General features: G+C 37.9%; 1 protein-coding gene across 2 annotated transcripts in view; it reads right to left on the bottom strand.

Annotated features, from left to right (window-relative positions):
* The window catches only part of DLG2 (discs large MAGUK scaffold protein 2), a 1,615,022-nt gene that overhangs the window by 480,896 nt on the left and 1,113,452 nt on the right, over positions 1 to 20,674 (bottom strand). For both annotated transcript variants that reach the window (XM_016206846.2, XM_087821627.1), the window contains one exon: positions 9,471 to 9,595. In XM_016206846.2, the coding sequence (XP_016062332.2) occupies positions 9,471 to 9,595 (125 nt within the window). The remainder of the gene's footprint in view (positions 1 to 9,470; positions 9,596 to 20,674) is intronic.

The raw sequence follows: 20,674 nt of genomic DNA, 5'->3' as shown, positions 1-20,674 counted from the left end.
TGATTTCCTGGCTGTGCTAGAAGCATTCCTGAATATCTCAGACTGTTCACAAAAGTCAAATGATCAGAATTTGATTTTAAAATTAAAAATTCCCAATGATCCTCTAGCTTACTCATTTCCTGGAGAAAGATGCAAGTTTAAGAAGGTTGTGTAACTGTCTCAAGGTCTCAGAGCTAGTTAGTGGCAGAGATCCCCAGGTCTCTCTCTTATTTTCACTAGAGCAGTATATCTTGTTAACTTTTAGTCTGAACCAGAAGTTTGAGTCTAGACCTGCAAATAATGCCAGAAATTGGCCCCTACACATAAAGCAGGGACTAGGATTAAATCAGAATATTTACATCCTCATGCAGCCAATCTTAAGGTATATGAACCATCACATCTATGTCTTAACAATTCTATTGCTCCTTTGCCAAGAATCAATATATTCCTTTCTTCCTTATGTATATTTGGATAACCAGACCTTATAAAACTCAGTCTGAATTAATCCTCCTAAATTTGAATGCACTTCAGTGACTTGCATTTGGCTTTTGAAAATATAAACTTTACAATGTTTATAAATTGTTGATATTTTAGCAGCTGGGACACAGGTCAAATATCTGCTAGTTTGTCTAGGAAATGGGAGCATGGTACGATCCTTGCCTACTTTAAAGATTACTTAGACCATACAGGCATGGAGCCCTTGCCAAAGGTATTCTCTACTTGCTGAAAAGATTCAACAACTTTACTAAAAGTAATGGAACTTCAAATATATTATATTTGTAACTTGACAGCAATATAAAGACGTCATGAGCTTTCTGAGACTAGAAAACGATATCCTCAGATTTGTAAATAAGAATGAATTTCTTATGCCAGAAAAGAATGACTGGATATTTTTATAACAGTGACTTTTAGCATATTTTCAGAGTTGGGCAATCATTAGCACTATTATATTTTAGGACATTTTCATCACGCCCCAAAGAAATCCTATACTCATTACCAGGGCCTGGCAAACACTATTCTACTTTCTCTCTATATGGATTTCTCTATTCTAGACATTTTATAAAAAATAATTGTACCATGTGTGACCTTTAGTACCTGGTTTCTCTTACTTAGAATATTACTTTTAAGGTTCATCTATGATGCAGTATGCATCAGTACTTCATTCCTTTTCACAGCAGAATAATATTTCATTGTATCCCTATATGACAATTTATTCATTCATTCATCTACTGATGAACATTTAGGTTGTTTTTACTTTATGGTTATTATAAATAATATTGCTATGGAAATTCATGTACAAATTTTTTTGTGTGTGTGTGGACATATGTTTTCAATTTTCTTTGAATATATACCTAGGAATGGAATTGTTGCTCATGTGGTAATTCTTTTATTTTATTTTTTTTTTATATCTTTATTGATTTCAGAGAGAGGAAAGGAGAAGGAGAGAGAGAGATAGAAACATCAGTCACTAGCCGACTGCCTCTTGCAACCCCCCCCCCCCCACTGGCCATCAAGCCCACAACCTGGGCATGTGCCCTGACCTGGAATCAAACCACAATCTCCTGGATCATAGATTGATGCTCGACTGCTGAGCCATGCTGACAGGGCTGTGGTAACTCTTTTATATTTTGAGAAACTGTTTTCCATAGTGACTATCCCAACAGTGAATGGGGGTTGGGATTTCTCTACATTATGGATAACATTTGTTATTATCTACCTTTTGAATTATAGCCACCATACTGGATGTGAAGTGGTATTTCATTTTTGTTTTGATTTTCAGTTCCCTGATAAATAAAAATGTTGAATATCTTTTTATGTTATGTACTCATTGGCCATTTGCATATCATCTTTAAAAAATATCTATTCAAATCTGTGGTAGACTGAATACTGCCCCCCCTAGGAAGTCCAAGTCTTTGCCTTTGCCTTTGAATGTTGCATTATAGGCCAAAGAGATTTTACAAAAAGATGTGGTTAAATTAAGAATCTTGAGATAGAGAGATTATCCTGGATCATTTGCATGAGTCAACTGTAATCATGGGAGTCCTTTTATAAGGAGGCAGCAGAGTTATAGTCAGAGAAAAGATATGATGACAGGACAAAGGTTGGACTGATGCTCTTTGAAAAAGAAGAAAGAGTTATGAGCCAAGAAATTCAGGTGCTTTCCAGAAGCTGAGACAAGGCAAGGAAATTGATTCTCCCATAGATTCTCTGGAGCCACCCTGTCAAGATCTTGAATTTATTCCAGCGAGTCTGATTCAGGATTTCTTACCTCCAGGACTATAAGATAAATTTGTTTTATATTGTGTCACTAAGTTTGCAGTAATGTGTTACAGCAGCAATAGAAAACTAATACAAAGTCTTTTGCTGATTTTTAAATTAGGTTGTTTGTCTCTTTATTGTTGAGTTGTAAAACTTCTTTGTATTTCCTGGATACAAGTTTCTTATCAGATATATTACTGCAAAATTTTTCTCCCATTCTGTGTTTTTTTGTTTGTTTTTTTAAACTTTTTTGATGATATACTTTGAAGCACAAAAGCTTTTAATTTTGATGAAATTTAATTTATCTGCTTGACCCAGGGTCCGGAAGGTTTACTCCTACGTTTTTGTCTAAGAGTTTTATAGTTTTAGCTCTCACAGTTAGGTCTGTGATCCACATTGAGTTAATTTTTGTATGATATGAGTAGGATCCCCACTTAATTCTTTTGCATGTGCATATTCAGAAGTCTTGGTACAATTTGTTTAAAAAAGGGAGAGGGAGCATGTTTGCCATAAAGCTATTTCACTTAACCCATAGAGGGATTTCTGTTTGGGTTACATAACGGTTGACCAAAATAGGAAAACCGTTGGAGATGCTTTTCCAACTATGACTGTACGTGGGTGCTTGGTGTTCTACCAGATGCATAGCTGAAACTGTTCTTGTTTAGTAATTTTCCTGTGTCGTTCTAATTGTTGCGAACTTGTCATTACCAGTCACCATGGAACCACTTGCTAAGTGATATTTTTTCTTGTCTAAGTAAAATGTCAACACATTTAAAGCTGATATTGATGGAGAAAATTAAAGGACAGAGGGCTGTTCCTTCTCACCCTTTTTCATTCTTGTGGGCAGAGATGGAAGGAAATAATCCATAAGAACAAGTGCACTGAGAGCCCAACCATACCTCTTTCTGAGGGTGTTAATGTAATTTGCACTGGATAATGAAATCCCTTCTCATGAAGATCCTGTTCATGTCAGCAGTTGGACTTTTGCGCTGTTTTAGCCTCAAAACAATGATGAAAAAAAGTTCATTTGGCCTTGAAGACACTGAGAATCTCTATCTTGCAATGGAAAATTTAGCATAATCATAGTCATTTGGTGCAATAATCAGTTGGGTTCCAGTGGAAACTGACAGGTTGGCCTTGGAGACTCATGAGGTTTTTGTTTGCAATCATTCAAACTCATGAAAGTTCAACATAAAGTACTCCAAGAATTAGCAATCTCATGTTTCACTAACTAAAAGTCTTTTATTTCTTTAAACAATCTGAAAGTGGGGGAGCTTGGGCATAAGTTTCAGACTCTGATGCTTGTTAGTTGCTCCCTTTTCTCTGCTTGGTGCTTTTCACTTGCACAGAAAATGTTGAAGCTTAAGTTTGTCATCTTTTTCAAGTTGGATGATGTCTTTAGCTCCTGATGATCACCAGTTTTCTTCTTCTTTACCTTCCCTTTGTTCCTTTTCTTTCCTCCCTCTCTCTCTTTCTCCTCATGTTCTTATTTGAAAATCACTAGTGAGTTAATGGATATAAATTTTTTAAAAAAGCAAAAGAGTGAGCTGCCAAATGACAGCGAAAAGGACAACGTTGTAGTTTATACACAGGGGTTGTGCTCTTAAAACATCGATCCTTGACCTCTCAGTTTTTGATCAGTATAGTGAAACCTCAGTGTGATAAATATGAGTCTTGTTTGAAATCAACATGTATGTTACCTTGGCTTTTATAAGAACAAATCCAACCTTACCTGTAAACAGACACAGAAGGAACAAATGAAGCAGTCGACTTAGAGAAAACTTGTTTTTCCTACCTTGTCTAGGAGTAGAAATGATTGTGCTGAAGGCTAAGAGATTAAATTGTGTCACTTGTCAGGAAATTGGCGAGCAGCCATCTCTTCTGCCTGCTACTACACGCTGCTTTTGTGCTGTGGATGGGTCTAATAAATGCACTGTTGTGTGAAATGTCATTACTGCATCACCAAGAGGAGGCTGTCATGTGATAGCTCTTCCCCAGGATGACAGGTCGATATTGGTCCTCGGCAATCCAGGGACTTGAAGGCACACAGAGGACATTTTTAGGGTTCAGATTCAAAAGTAGAAATAAAAATCATTCTTTAAAGCATGAAAATGTACCTATTTTGCTCTGGAAGACAACATAGTGTTCTTTTTGAAATGTTCTTCCTTTAAAGGTAGACAGGTAATGCTATGAAATTTGAATGATTATTTCTAGGAAAAGAAATACAAATGACTAGTAACATTTTTTTTTAAATGTTCAATCTTACTTTTAATCAAAAAAATGTGTAGCAAGGAAATATACCATTGTGTGTCTTGGTAGACAGCCCAAAATTATATATGTGTAAGTACATGCAATACTGACAACAAATCATAAAATAGGCCCTCTCCAAATTGTTGGTGGATGTAGAATTTGGTACAATATTTCTGGAAGGAAATTTAGCAATATATGTCAAAATTCTTTAAAGTGTTCATACTTTTTGGTTCAGAAATATTACCACTAGGAATATATTCTAAGGAAATTAAGAGGAACAGGGTCCACAGTGTCTTCCAAAAGATTACCAGTTATTTAAAATGCTAGGAAAATAAAAATAACCTAACCTTCTAACTATGTGAATAGTAAGCATATTATTAAACAGCAATTAAAATATTTGTAAAAGTTTGTCTTAATGATATAGGGAAAGGTTTATGAAATAAGTTTATGTGAAGCTAAACAAATGCTAAATATTAGAGCATAATCTAAACTAAAAAACCCCACCAAAATAGCAAAAACAAGTAGCAGAAATAAGTGTACAAAATATGTTAATAGCTATTTACTCTATTAAGTGTAAAAATGAATGTGTTGAGTTTTCTTCTACTTTTCTGCATTCTATACATAGCTATAAAGGACAATTATTATATCCATAAACTCACGTGCACAAGAAGTTATATTTTTTAAAAAGTTACATGGAATAATGATTACTGTCCAGAGAAATTAATCTAAACCACTATGTGCTCTCTTACCTGGTCTCTTAGCTTTCACCTCCCATTTTCCCTAAAGCCTCTGGCTCTCTCCCTCACTCCCGCTTAGACTCACCTCTCCAGCCACCGCATGTAACCACACATCAGCTAGTCCCTGTCTCTGCTGTTCCTCCCCCTTGGCGGACTGCTTTCTTCTCTGATTCTGACCTTGGTCCACCCCGTGTTCTGACTGCTTGGTGCCTCTTGCTCCCAGGTGTGTGAAGGGCCTGAGGCCATCGGTGAGTCCTGGTCAGTGTCTGAAGTTTAGAGTGCGGCGGTGCTGGCAGCAGCCTCAATGGGCAAGCCAATCTGCAGCTCGGCCACAGTGCATTTCAGGGTCCAGAATTTTATAGTGTCCATACTAGTTTTTTATTGCTGTGTGACAAATTACCACAAATTTAACAGTTTAAGACGACATATATTTAGTATCTCAGCATTTCAATGGGTCAGGAGTCCTCTACTCTGGGTCTCTCAAGGCTACAATCAAGGTGTCACCCGGAATGCATTTCTTTTGGGAGCTTGGGGTCCTCTTCTGAGTTCATGTGGCTATTGGGAGATCTCAGGTATATGACTGACATTTCCCATCATGCTAGCTGTGGATTGGAGACTGCTCTCAGCTCCTACAGGCTGCTCTCAGGTACTTGCCATGCTGCTCTTTCCATAGGTCGTCTTACAACATGGGAGTTTGCTTCATCCAGGCCAGCAAGACAGTCTGTCTGCCTTTAAAGTACTCACTGGGCTAAGTCAGGCCGACACAGGATAATCTCCCTTTTGATGAACTCAAAGTCAACTGGTTAGAGACCCAATAACATCTGGAAAATCTCTTTTGCCAAATAAAGTAATGTTACCACAGAGGTGATATCCCGTCAAACTCACAGGTCCTGCCCACACTCAAGGGGAAGGGATGATACAAGGATGTGGGTTACTGGAGATCATCTTAGAATTCTGTCAACCATAAGTGTCCCTTCCTGGCTGTCAAAGACGAGACTCAAGTTCAGTCTTCTGCACATAGGCTGTGTTGAGAGCCTTTGAATTTTATACAACTCCTTCATACTTACTATTTCATTTACCATAGATTATCAAGATATATGCTCCCATCTCCAATTTACCAGTGAGGAAACTAGAGGACAGAGAGCTTAAAAAGAAGTCCAAGGTCACATAACTAGAAAATAGAGCTTGAGACCCAGCTCCTCTGACTCTAAATAGTATGCTCTTTTCTCTTACATCACTCTTCTGGAGCAACCATTGAGACCTGAGCTCAGTTTGGAGCCTGACTTAATTAGGGAGAAAGTCACCTCTCACTGCACCTGTGTCTGCAGTACACCTTAGAACTTATAAACATTAGAGCCAGACTGCCTGGGTTCAAATTCTGGCCCCAACATTTATAAGCAGTACAGTCCTGTGAAGATTACTTACTTTTTCAGTTCCTCAATGCTCTTACCTCAAATATGGGAATAATAAAGGTATAGGTCTAATTGAGTTGTTGTATACATTAAACGCCAGAAAAGTACTTGGCACATTGAAGTACTACATTGGTCTTGGCTGTTATTATTATTGATCTGATTATTATATTTTGACTAATATAGAGTTCAGTTACTATTCTCCTTTTAGCTGACCCATCATCTCATTTTTCTGGGCTTTAGCTTATCTGAAAATTTTAATATTGTCAAAAATAGAATTTATAATTGAAAGGATACATTTAAAAAACGTTAAGAGTGTCTAATCCACAGGGACCAAAGGATTTGACATGTAAAAGAAAACTATGTTTTTTGGGTTTATTTTTTAATGAGGGAAACATAGTGGATTCAATTGACTATAGAAACTGGAGAGTCAAAACACAGAAACATTTTTAGCATCAGATCATTTTTTTAGATGGGCTTTAATCCGTGTTATGACCAAGAGAAAAAGAGATGTAAACAAATAAGAGCAGAAAGCTGAGGGAAAGACATAGAGGATGAAAGGAACCTGAAAGAAAGGTAGAAAGGATGAGATGAAAGGGAATAGAACAGTATAAAGGAAAAGAGAAAGAAACTGAGGTAAGCACAGAGAAAAGGCTACTGAGAGGTAGAGAGGGCAGGTAGGGAAAAGGGGGAAAAGCTGAGCCAATACAAAGACCAATGGGTAGAGGTCACAATTAAGAAAATTGTGGCTCGGTAGAAAAATAACAAATTTTGTAATGTTTAGAGTTTCCCCTTAACATTATGAAAACTTTACCTTTGGGAGTTTTTAGACAGAGACATGTGAATATAGGTGATTTTACTATTAAATGAGAGGTTAGAGAGTATATAAGTGACATTCAGGACTAGTTTTTGGATGTATTCAAAGCTAGCTGAGTGAACTTTTCAAAGTCTTTAAGCCTTAATTTTCTAAGTCCATATTATAATGGCAATAAAAATAGTACATACTATTGTCAGTGTATAGACAGGTGTGTGTCTGTGTTTATCTATATTTTTATATCTATATCTACCTATCTATCATCTATCATCTATGATCTTAGCACAATGCCCCACACATGATAAAATCTAAATAAATATAAGCTATCATTAAGTGTATTCTCTTTACAACTTTTGAATGATGCTCCCAGAACAGCAGAACTTCCTTTTATCTCTGTAGACATAATATTTTCACCCATGCTTGTAGGCAAAGAATGGTGGCACTCTCATAGATGCCACTTTTCATTCTTACCTGTAGGCTAAGCATGTGACATATAGTACAAAATCATGATTATGGCCTACCAATTTCTGAATGATCCTCTAACAGTTCTATTTCTAAGCCTTTATAATGGAGCTTCTCCTGCATCCAGTATTAGCAAACCCAGTCCTCAAATTGTTCACTCTATAGCATGGATATTTCCTCACTCAGAAATTAATTTCCTCAAATCAGCTTGAAAATTCTATTGTCAAAAGGCATGTGTTTCCTAAGGGAGAGTCACTCATTTCTTTTCTTATTGAGAGGAGATGCAGATGCACCTGAAAAAAAAAAAAAAGATTTTCCTCCATAGGCTGCAAAGATGCAGCTGTCAAAAGTAATCACCGCATCAGAAGAACTGAGTAGAGTACAAGTGACCTTGGCTGCTTTATAAGAAAAACAGGAAACTAGCTTATTTATGCTAAACGGAGAAACAGACTGAGGAAGGCCGATGGAGCTTACAATTCTGCTACTTAGGTCGTGGTCCTCACTGTGGCTCCACCCAAGCCAACGCCAAACTTACCTGAAGGACTCTGCTTGTGCTGCCCTTCCTATCTCATTCATTTACTGTCCTCCTTCCTCTTCTCATTTCACTCATTCATTCAGCAAGAACTTATTGATCCACTTCTATCTATAACTGCCTGGTCTGAGAGGATTTACAATCTGGTAGAGGCGCTAAAATAACATGAGGACATAATTTTCTCCCCAAGGAAATGTCGCCTAATTGTTCTAATCCATAGACTCTTTTAGCTAGTGTTTTGATCTCTGATAGAATTTTATAGTATTTACTAACTGGCAAAAAGCCTGGGTGACTCTTAATTCCCCAAATAACCTTCAGTTCTTTAAAGAGAGGGGCCCTGACTCAAGCAGCTGCTACCCTGTCCTGAGCAGTATCTGGTTCCACTCCATCCAACTATGGAATCTCACTTTGTGGTCTTCATCCAAGCCAAGCTTGTCTTCCTCTTGGTTGGGACAACTTGCTCTTTCTTCCTCTGTGTTCTCACTCAGATTTGTGGGGTTAATGAAATCTTAATTATGTTTTTAAGACACAGAAGGGAATCTTCCTATGGAATAGTTTTTTAGACACTGTCCAAACTCCTACCTAAAGCCCTTATATATGGCTGCTGAATCTATAAACGCACAATGTCTTAAACAAAATGCACACAGTGTCTATAACATTCCATTATTTGCTAATATTACTTAAAATATATTATTTTTTCTATACATTTTATTTTCTCATCAGCTCATAGGATTCTTCTGTCCAATCAGACAGAAGGAGCCATGAACAAAAAACATTATCTGCATCCCCTGGTCACAGCGCCTGGACCACTGTTGAATGTGGTAGCTGTCGACAAACACAAATTAAGTACTATTTGAAATTCAATAAATAACGAGAGATCGGTAGAGTCATTACAGAAAGTTTGCTTTAACAGCCTTCTCTTTGAAGTACAGAACTTCTGTAGAAATATTATTCTCCAACGGTATAAACATGTCTCACTGATATGGCAGATTTACTTTCCAAATAATTCTAACGTTTCAGCTCTTTACCTGAGTCTGCCATCCTCTGCTGCAGCACCTCCTGGTATAATCTTCGTAATAAATATGCCAGGGTCATCTCCAATATGGGGATTATCTGTCCCTCCAGCAATACTGAATCCCAGGCCAGAATTCCCCTGTAGAAACAATAAGCAGATATTAAATCATGTGTCTGTCACCTAAACCTAGTTCCCCTTGCACTCTGTGTTATCATCTTACTACTTAAATGGAAATCAGGTGATAACAGTCCTGTGTGCAAAGCTATAAAGCTCAGTGTCAGCGGACAAAGAAGGTCAGGAAAAACACTCAAGTTTGTCCCTGCACTGCAAGCATGCAAGGGCCTTATATTTTTGCTTTTAAGAAATGCTTCCTTTAATAGAGCAAATAAAATGATCATTTTTAAAGTGGAAAATAAAAGCTTACAAATTGTGTTGTATAAAAAATATAAAAAATAATTACTGTCAATTGTAAAAAAAATATAGATTAACATGAAAAAAGAATGGAAGGAAATGAGTTACATGAAAATATTTGATTTGGTAGAATTTTAGGTGTTTTTATTTACTATTTTCATTATTGCTGTTCTGATAATGTTTATCCATTAAATAATTGTGTTTCTCTGTAACAAGCAACTTCGACTTTTGAAGTCAGAGTCCTGTCTGAAGTCATAATAAATGTAATGTACTTTTCAGTTATAAATACGTTTTAATTTGCAATAGATGTAGAAAAGGCATGCATTAATGCTGCAGCAGTTATATTCGGATAATTTACATTGTAATAAAGCTTTCATCCTTAGTGTACAGATAACCTTTTGAAATTTGTATGTAAGGCAATTAAAGTCTCCCCCAAATTCAGAAATTATCTTATATATATCTTTATTAGTTTCAGAGAGAGGAAGGGAGAGGGAGAGAGAGAGATAGAAACATCAATGATGACTCATTGATCAGCTGCCTCTTGCACGCTCCCTACTAGGGAATGAACCCGAAACCCAGGCATGTATGTGTCCTGACTGAGAATTGAATGGCGATTGTCTGGGTCATAGGTCAATGCTCAACCACTGAGCCACACCGGCCGGGCTTTACATATTCTCTTAATATCTATCTCCACTGCTACATTATATTTACATATTATATTTTGATTTTTTTTTCTAATTTGCATTATATTTTAAATTGTTTCCATACAGCTAGGTAGTCTTTATAATTACCTATTTTATTGTTATTTTTTATAATTACCCATTTTAAATGACTAAATAATTTTTCAACAAGGTCAGATACCATCATTTATTTAAACAGTCCCCTGTTACTGGATATTTAATTTCTCTATATACTCTATGACAAATATAGCTTACTAAATTTACAATCACTTGATTAAGTTCTGCTCTTGGGTAAAAAGAGACAAGGACTACGAATTTAGTAGCTAATGCACAAAAATTAATTAGGGCGCACAATTAGTCAAAGAGTTCAACATTAAGATAAGGTCAGCTATAAATCGCAATATACCATTGCAAATGTCAAAGTAATGTTTAGCCATTTCTATGGATGGAATTAATAAAACTCTAAATTCTGGAGGGTTGTTTTCACAATTGTACATTTATCTCAAAAGGTTTAAATTGATAATTCAACCACGGTAACTAAAATCCCTTTTCTTTCTACTTCTAACATTTCCTGAATTTTGTTTGTTCTTTGAAAAATTCCAAAGTTCACTGAACAGAGATATTACTTGGGAGCAGTCATGTAATCTTGAATTTAATATTTATTAAATGCCAGCTCTGTGCCTGGCACTGGACTAAGCCCTGGAGCTGCAGCAGTGAGTGACAATTGATGAGCCACATGAAAGGGAAGTACAAAGCACAGGAGTGGCTAACAGGAGAACCAAATGTAGAGACTTTTCCTGAAGGCGAATAGCAGTCAGTTACTTTTAAGGGGGTTGATGCGAGAGCTGGGAAGGAGGAGATAATATTCCAGGCAGATGGAAGAACCTATGCAAAACCCCGAGGTGAGCAAGTGGATGCCACCTCCAAGAAACACACAATAAGAGCAAAGAAAGGAAGGAGAATCAGATTAGATGAGTCTTTTTATCTAGATATTCTCCTGAGCAGAATGTATATAAATCTGTTTTTTATTTTAAGTACCTATTGACAGTAGATGACTGTATCAGTATTGGATGAGTATCTCTTATGTGACTGTCTTGATGCTAAAGCTACAGGGATTAAGACAAGATGACTTTTGCCTTCATGAAATTCAAGGCAAAGCAGAAAAGGCAGTGATAGTCTGGCATCTGGTGATCAACTACATTGTCACGCAGCCACCAAGACAGCATTTAGTTGATTTAGACAGTTTATCGAAGATCTAGGGATTTTGGAAGGAAAGGAAGAGAAGATGAATATCTTCAATATAATTTGGGTCTAGCTCTAAGAACATCGACAGGAGTATGTTGGTCTTACTAGGGTTGGCACCTTAGGGTTAATAATTTCCTGATTAATTGGAGTAGGGAAGAAGGCAAGCAGAGATTGGGAGATGCTCAGATGCTTTCTCCTGACAATATCAATATTTTTGGAGAGAACATTCAAAACTTTGTCATTTGATGAAGATATTCATGATCTAGTTCTTAACCTATTTTCTTTATTCTTAGTTTTGCACTTTCACCCCCTAGAACCCTGAACTGAACCACTGCCTCTTTCCTGCCTAATACAGACTGTAACTTCTCTCTGGGCGCTTATGCATGCTGTTCTCTCTACCAGAAACTTCCCATCTTCCCCTTGACTGGCCCATGTCTTCGCATTTTCTAAGATAGGGATCAGATGGTGTCAGTTCCAGAAAATATTTAATGATGATCCCCAAATCCCTTTCTCTGGGCAAGTCATTCCTCTTTTGAGTTTATGTAGACTTCTAAGCTTATCTATGTAATACGTTGTGTTATTTTGAAGTTATATGTTTATGAGTCTATTTTTCCTTCAAACTGAGCTTGCAGAAGGCAGACACTGTGTTCATAGTTGTTTCTTGGTGTCTTTTTTGGTACATAGTATTGTTAAATAAATATTTGATGAATGAGATAAAAGACAAATAAACTTACTGAGAATATTCAAACTCTTAACTGGAAGACTCAGAAAGAACACAATAAATGTCCATAATGTGTTAAGGGATGTAATATAGAGATAGGAGCAATTTTGTTCTCTGTGGCTACAACAAGAAAAATTGAAAGCCCAGGTATTCAAATTCTGGCTTAACTGAAGGATGACAAGACAGAGCTGTCCAAACTGGGGATAGGCTGTTTTGGAAGAGAGGGAAGGCTCCTCACTCACTGGGCAGCTGGCTAGTCACTGGACAAGAGGGACCCAAGCATCTACTGAGAGATCCAACTGGTTACTTTTAAAGAATTCTTCTGGTTCTCTGTCTAGATTTGTAGAAAAGCTGTTTTTGCCAACAAAGAAAAAGGAATGCACTAGGAACCTTTAGAGGGGGAGGTGGATCACTGTTGCATTTTTAAAATTTATTCTGTGAATCAAATTATCTTCAAAATAATGGCTTTGGTGACAATGCAACAACATTTAACCTCTGTGTTTAGACTTGACGGAGAATACGATGGCTCTGGCATTGACTAATATACCTTGACTTGCCCTCAAACCCAATCTGAAGAAAAAGAAAAAAAGGAACAAGGAGTCCACAATGAAGAGAGGTAGGTAGAGACAGGGTGTAACTAGACCTGTGTTTCTGGCCCCAAGGATTCCCAAAAGCTTTTGCATTTCAATTAAAGCCAGTCTGCTAGCTGGGCCTGGCCAGTCACCAAGGTTCTTTAGAAAAGGTTCATCTGAATTCAACTAAGGAAATTATTTAAAGTACTTTCCCATCTCCCCCATTTGTTCTCTCCCAGCCTTCCCTTTCTGGTCTCTGCTACCAGCCAGCGGCATTCAGTGGAGAGAGGGACAGATTAAAAGCGGCAGTGAAATTACCTCCTGCTGATCTATGGCTGAATCACTCCAGTCCCCTGACAATAATCCCAGAGCCAGCCAGCTGCAGGGGCAGACCCCTGAACCTCTCTCTTCTGAGCAGCAATCTCTCCATGTGAACAGGCATGCCCCTGGCTGACACCCTTAGATCCTGAAAATTGTGACTAATTAACCAAGTGTTGATACTTGACCCACTCAATGGAAACTGCTAGGTGGCATGCTGGTGAGGGCAGCCCCTGTACAGAGTTCTGGGTGGGCTGCTGTTCCCTTGCAGTAGGGTGGATTCTGTGACTGATGAACGTAGTTAGCATGGAGCATTCTTCCTCCTAGTTCCCAGTCTTCCACATTTGCTGACTTTTGCCCAGGAGCACAAGTCCATTGCCTAGCCAAATGATATTTCCTCTTTTCTGCACCATACTCCATCCCTCTCAGAAAAATAATCAGCAAAAAGGAAGGACACTTTGCCACTTAACTGATGATTGCAAATATAAATACAATATCCTCGGAAAAGCTCCTCTTTCATTAAAAGTGTGTTCTCCAAATGAAAATTACAGCCCCAAATGGGGTTATAAAAAAGAAAAGCAAAACCAATGATATTACAATCATATGCATTTATAGAATGTTCTATTGATTAAGAATTTTTTGAATTTTACAAGTTGTTACTAATTTAAAATACTGTTTAATGTGATCATTCATTTCTAGAAATTTATCCTAAAGAAATCATCAGAGATGTGTGCAAAGATGTGTGTGCAAAGTGTTGCCCCAGTATTATGTTTCTGATATGAAAAACATAAAACAATTCACAACTGCAAAAGTTCTCAGTCTAGAAATAAGAGATGCTCATTGTCACACATAACATTTAGGAGGTCCCAAATTTTGCTATATTAAGTTTTATTTTTCTGGAAGGTGCTAAGTAGAGAAGCTATCAGGCAATCTGCATTTGCAGATTGTTAACTGTAGGTTTGGTAGGATCATGGGCTAGGTAATTTGAAGGAAAGTGTTTTAAGGGTATGGGGGACTGTGGAGAGGAAGCAGTTGCAACAGAGGTGGAAAAAGAATGCCCGATTGCAGTAGGCCGAATTAAAGGGCGATATAGTAAAGGCAGATTACTGTTTCTGTGAGTTTTGTTCTTAGGAAAGTAATGTTTGATGAGAAGGCGGCAGAGGAGAGGAGCTATTTTAGAGGGTGGCAGGAGGGGACTCAGGCATGTCTGTGGGCTAAAGCAAAGGAGAGCTTGGAAAGGAAAAGTGAGGCTAGAGAAGAGATGGAGAGGGCATGGGAAGGAAGAGTGAGGGGTGAGAAGAGCCACTGCAAGGAATACAATGGTATTATGATGTGAAAAGATTTATGCATCTTTAGGTAAAGAAAGTAGAATACAATATAGGATTTAAATTTTGATCTCACTTTGTAATAGAGATACATGCAAACATTTTGGAAGATGTGTCCACCAATATGTTATTACTGGTTCTCCATGGATATAAAAATTATTATAGGTTTTTTTAAACTTTTGTCATTTTGAGAAAACCCATTTTTAATTTTTCCTTATAAATATATCTTACTAGAAACACAAACATGCACATTATGCTTGTAAAAGTTGTCTAACAGAAGAACAAATAAAAGTTTGCTTTTTGAGAGCATACTTCATCTTTGGCTAGGGGGGTGGATACTCTTCTATCTGAGATAAAAAATGAGGAAACTCCTATAGATAAAGTGTTCCTTTAAGGTGAAAGAAGTTACAGGGTCACTTAAAGGTAGAGAAGAAGGAGGCTAACAGAGTCCTTGGCTGAAAGCATGGCTTTGCTTTATCTATTCGGATATCAGGACTTCCGAGGCAGGAGTCTCGGATAAACGTGGAGCCTTCAGGGAAGCACTAAAGGGCTGGAGCTGCAGCTGCGAGGCAAGAGAGGCCTTGGGATCAGGAGGGGTGTGCTGAGCAGCGATAAGGTGGGACACCATCGGCGTTCCTGCAGGGTTTTCTCCAGCACTGCTTAGTAAGCTGGAACAGTGGAAAGGGGAGGTTTGGTTGCTCTAGGGCTGAGATTTGAAAATCAAATGTGGGTGGCTTTCAACAGAATGAGAAATAGAAATCAGAAAAATAGCAAAGGAAGAGAAACAAGGTGGATAACCACAGGCTGAAAGAACAGAAGTGGGTAGAAAGACTATGGTCTAGTACAGGCCCAAGGGGAGCAGGGGATGGAAGAGGGGGCAGCGGGCTATGGACACTGTGGGGCGTCAGGGCTTAAGGTTTGGGAAAAGAAGTACTCACAGGTAGTCATGTGAGTGTAATAAGGTCGTGTGGGTGTATTGAAATGATGATTGAGTCACAGTACTCTGTGGCCAACACTGGAGCTTCCTTAGTAGAAAAACAAAAAAATGGAGAAGAAAAAGATGGCCAGAAATGCTCAGTGAAAGTGAGGAAAGACCTAGAGTAGAGATGCAAAAGGGGGTAGGAAAAAGGCAGTATGGCAGTTAAGAGAGCTCCAGGTAGAGGAACAATATGTGCCAAACCTGAAAAAGAAGAAAGTGCTTGACTTGTTCAAGAAACTGAAACAAGACCAGAATAGTTATAGAGTGATAAGGAAAGGAAGGGAGAAGTGAGGTTAGAGAGGGTAGCAGGGGTCAGAGACTGGGGGCCAGCAGGACATCATAAGGTTTTAGGATCATGAAGACTTCAAACAGGAAAGTAACATGACCTGATTTAGTTAGAGATTACACTTGTCGCCATTTAAAAACTTATTAGAGAGAGCCAAAGTGGGGGAACAGAGAGACTAATTGCAGCTGTTCAGGTCAGAAATGGATGGCACCTGGTAGGATGGTAGCAGTGAGGATGACAAGATTTGAGACATGATTTGAAAGTAGAATTGACAGAACTTACCGATGGTTGGAATGTGTGAGGGAAAGAGACAAATCAAAGATGATGTATATAGCAGGACAGGGCTGCCCTATGTCAGATGGAGAAGACCGTGAGGGGGTAAGAAAACCAGTTTGGGCAAAGTAAATCAAAAGTTCAGTTTGGCTTATTTCACTTAACATAATACTCTCCAGGTCCATCCATGCTCTCCCAAAGGGTAAGAGATCTTTCTTTTTTACAGCTGCATGGTATTCCATAGTGTAAATGTATATGCATAACCTACTGACACAGACAATAGTGAGAAGAAGGCCTGGGGGGCACGGGGGTGAATGCCGGGTGGAGGGGATTAATGTGTGTGGGGGGAAGGGGACATCTGTGATACTTTCAACAATAAAAAAAAAGAAAAGAAACTGTAGGAAAAGAACTCTAAGTCCAACAACATGGTTGGCTCTACAAAAACTCTACGTGTGGTGCCATTAAAAAAAAAAAAAAAAAAGAGTTCAGTTTGGATCCTTTTAAGTTTGAGGGATCTGTTGGTGTCAATGGAGGGGCAGAAAACTTACTAAGGTACCGAGAAAGAGAATTGATAATAGTTTACACTCATTGATTGTTTTCTACATGCCAGGTACAGTGCTAGACCTTACAACTAACTCCCTCCTTAAGGATAGTCAAGATACTGGCAAGAAAATAGGTGGCGCTTGACCAGCATGGCTCAGTGACTGAGCATCGACTTATGATCCAGGAGATCTTGGTTCGAATTCTGGTCAGGGCACATGCCCAGGTTTCCGGCTTGGTCCCTGCAGGAGGCGTGCAGGAGGCAGCCAATCAATAACTCTCTCATCACTGATGTTTCTATCTCTCTTTCCTTCACCTTTCCTCTTTCTGAAATCAATAAAGACATGTATATATTTTTAATTATTTTTTAAAAAAAGAAAATAGGTGGGTAATTGCAGAAATATCTGAAATAAGTGCATGGCTGCTATTTCCTTTAATCCCCACAACTACTTTTTGAGGGTATATGTGAAAATTTTCTGAATGCACATGTAGAAGTATGGGTTTTCCTGGAAAAACTAAGTTTTCTTAATAGGAAATGACATGATAAATTTGAAGTTTTACAGTGATTAATTCAAGGACAGTGTGCAGACTGAATTAATACTGGGTTGAGTTGGATTGAGTCAGAAAGCAAGAGTAATTTGGCATCAACTTTAATATTTGAGATGTGAATCCTTAAGATCTGATTTAGAATGCTGTCAATGACACTCCAACTATAAAAATTTCAAGGAACATCAATCTTGTCCCCTACAATAGTATTTAACTGAAATGCTATGGGAAGTTAATATATACTTGTCAACAGCTCCCAACATAGTCTCAACTTTTTGATAATTTTTCCAATGTAAGTTGATAACAATGGAGTCCCTCTCTTATAACCCCATTAAGACTTCTACCTACAGTGACGTTTCTGCTTGTGCCCCCTGAAAAGTTTCTGGCATATGAAGGATTAAGGTAGATATCTATTTAGAATAGTTTGGGTGTATAGAAAACAAGAAAGAAATAGGGAAGTTAATGAAGCAGTCAGCTACTGCATCAAGAAACCAGGAGTCATCCTTGACTCCTGCCTGTCCATCAGTCCTTGCATTTTATTAAACATATCTCTTGTTGATTCTACCCATAAAATATCCCTCAAATCCATCCAGCTCCTCTCAACTTCTACTATCACTGCGCCGGCTTAGAGCTTCATTAGTTTTCCTCATTGCTCCTCTGGTTTCCAGACCTGACTCCCTTTACTCCATCCTCATGGTAGAATGTGCTTCAAATAATGCATCTCAAACTCAAATGCTGTGAAGGCAACCAAGATATACAGGAGGGTGATGTGGGTCCAGGAGACATAAACAACAGAGCAAGAGTGCATTTAAATGGCAGCTGATCTTTGTATTGGGAATACAATAGGGAGAAGTGGGGACTGAGCAAATGTCTCATCTAAAGGGAAGAGGTACTATTCAGTTCAGAAATGGTGGCCACTCTAAAAGGGTGTCCAATGTTGGAAGACTGTCCCCCTCCCCACAACCTAGGGAAGTCAGGATTCAATTTTTTAAAGTGAAATATTTTTAAATGTTGGAAAATTATATACGCCCGTAGTCAGTTATGCTCCCTGTAGCTGGCAGCTTGTGAGGCATGTTCCAGCTGCCGCTCAAGTCAATATAGTGAGTACTGAAGAAAATATACCTGGAAGCCAGAGATATGATCTAAGGGTCACTATTTCACAAACTGCTCACTATTTAACTAACTTGTACTTCCTTCTGTGTAGCCTTATAGACCTACTGGCAGCATGTAAAGAAAAGTGCCTGTCCCAGACTAGGTGCTCACTTTCCCTGTCATTTCACTCTGTGCCTGGTTCACGAGTTTCTTGTGGCTCAAGCACATTGAATTATACTTATTTACATGTTTATTTTCCTTATTCTACTGTGAGCATCAATCCAAAGCATCAAAATTGAGTTATTCATTTTCTATGCCAGAATCATGTAGCACCTATACCTGAAAAGTACTGGACAAACTCTTGCATGAAATGAGCTGAGCTGCTTCCTCTGCCTGGAATTCTTCTTCTCTTCTTCTCTTGTAGAACTCGTATGTGAACATCAAAATCCATCTCAAATGCTATCTGGACTGCTTTCTCCAACTGCTTCAGGTGGGTGTCATTGCCCTTTCCTATGTGATTCTACACAACTTCATTCATAATGTGACTAAAACAAAAAAGTTATTTGTATATGTGTCTTTCTTCCTCTAGATTCTTTGCATCTGGATGGCAGGGGCCACACTATATTGGCAACTGTACTTCTACTCTCAATACAATTCCTGCTGACAGAAAATACTTAGCAAGTTTTTGTTGTAATAAACTAAACAATTTGTATAATAAGCTAATAAGGAAAGGTCAGGTGAAGGGGTATACAAGAGGTATTTGGTTTTAATGTGAAAGGGCTAAAGATTGAGCAACCTAATTAATTATGCATTTATTTATTTGAGTATCTACTATGTGTTCAAAATTGTGTCGAATTCTGGGAACAAAAGAAAATAAAAGACATGGTCTTTTTTCTCAAGGAGCTTACAGTCTAATTGGGGAGACATGCCATTCAGACAGGAACAGCATGGCTGTGGCACAATATTTTAAATTTATCTTTGGCTGTTCCTCTCCCTGGGCCTTCTCATCCATCACTTGCCAAGTTCTGTTGATTCCATCTCTTGAAGGCCTCTTGTTTTTTACCTTTTATTTCTATTTCCACTGCCTCTATCTTAGCTAATTTCCCCATTTCCTATTGCCCAGGATATTGCAAAATGTCAGCGTCTGAGAATGATCACTTTATATACCATTGCTTTTGATTCATTGTGCTTCAGAAGTATAATTTTCCCATTTTCTCTCAAATAAACAATTCAGATCTTTTTCTATTCTAACTCTTAAAAAAACAAAACTGTTGAACAAAACAATCTTATTCTTTTCACTCTTTACTGAACCAGGAGGACTTTTTTAAAAGCCTGGTTCCTAGAGTTTTTTTCTTAATCTCTGGCAGTGTACTCTTGCTCTTTCTTTCCATTTCTTGGCAGTACTGTAGGTACTCACTTACTACAACCATAAAGTTATATCCCTTAAAAATAACTCTCCTTTGAAATGGTAACTTGGGAATAACCAACTGGGACTCTGAGGTAAGCCTTCAACACATACGCCCGCCCCCACCAATCTTGACTAGGCCAAGAGGAATGGAAATGGGCACTTTCTATCAGCAATTAGGTGCCGCTCTCTTGAAATGGATTTAGAAACAGGCTCTGGAATCATTCCTGCTGTGTTTACATCCTAGCTCTACCACTTTCTGGCTTGTGATCTGAACAGTTCTCTTAAGTTTTCTGACCTGTAGTTTCTTCAACTGAAAAAAGGAAATAATATAGCTCTTTGGTTGGTTATAAACTAGCAGTACTCAAAGTGTCTTCAAAATCAAAAGCATTTTTATGATAATAAAATGCTGTCTCTTTCATGGTGTTTACCTTTGCACTAATGGTACAAAAGCAATGGAATATAAAACTCTTGATGCCTTAGCATAAATCAAGGCAGTGGCACCAAAGTGTACTGGTAACTAGTGAATTCTTCAGTAAACATATTTACATTTTAAAAAGTCTATTTCACTTAAGAATATCTTTGATATCTTTGATGAAGCAGTGAAAATTATTAATTTTATAAAATCTTGACCTTTGAGTTCACAATGTTATAATATTATGTGCAATGAAATGAGAGGTATGCCTAAAGCACTTATGTATTTGCATACAGGGTGGGGAAAAAGTACATTTACAGTTGTGAGTATGCAAAACAGTTTATTCTTGCATTATCATTTATTAATTATTGTATTATTTTTCATATGAACAATTGTAAACCTACTTTTG

This window comes from Miniopterus natalensis, chromosome 11, assembly GCF_054644295.1.
Source record: "Miniopterus natalensis isolate mMinNat1 chromosome 11, mMinNat1.hap1, whole genome shotgun sequence".
Lineage (NCBI taxonomy): Eukaryota > Metazoa > Chordata > Mammalia > Chiroptera > Miniopteridae > Miniopterus > Miniopterus natalensis.
This window is presented reverse-complemented; position numbering and strand designations above follow the sequence as displayed.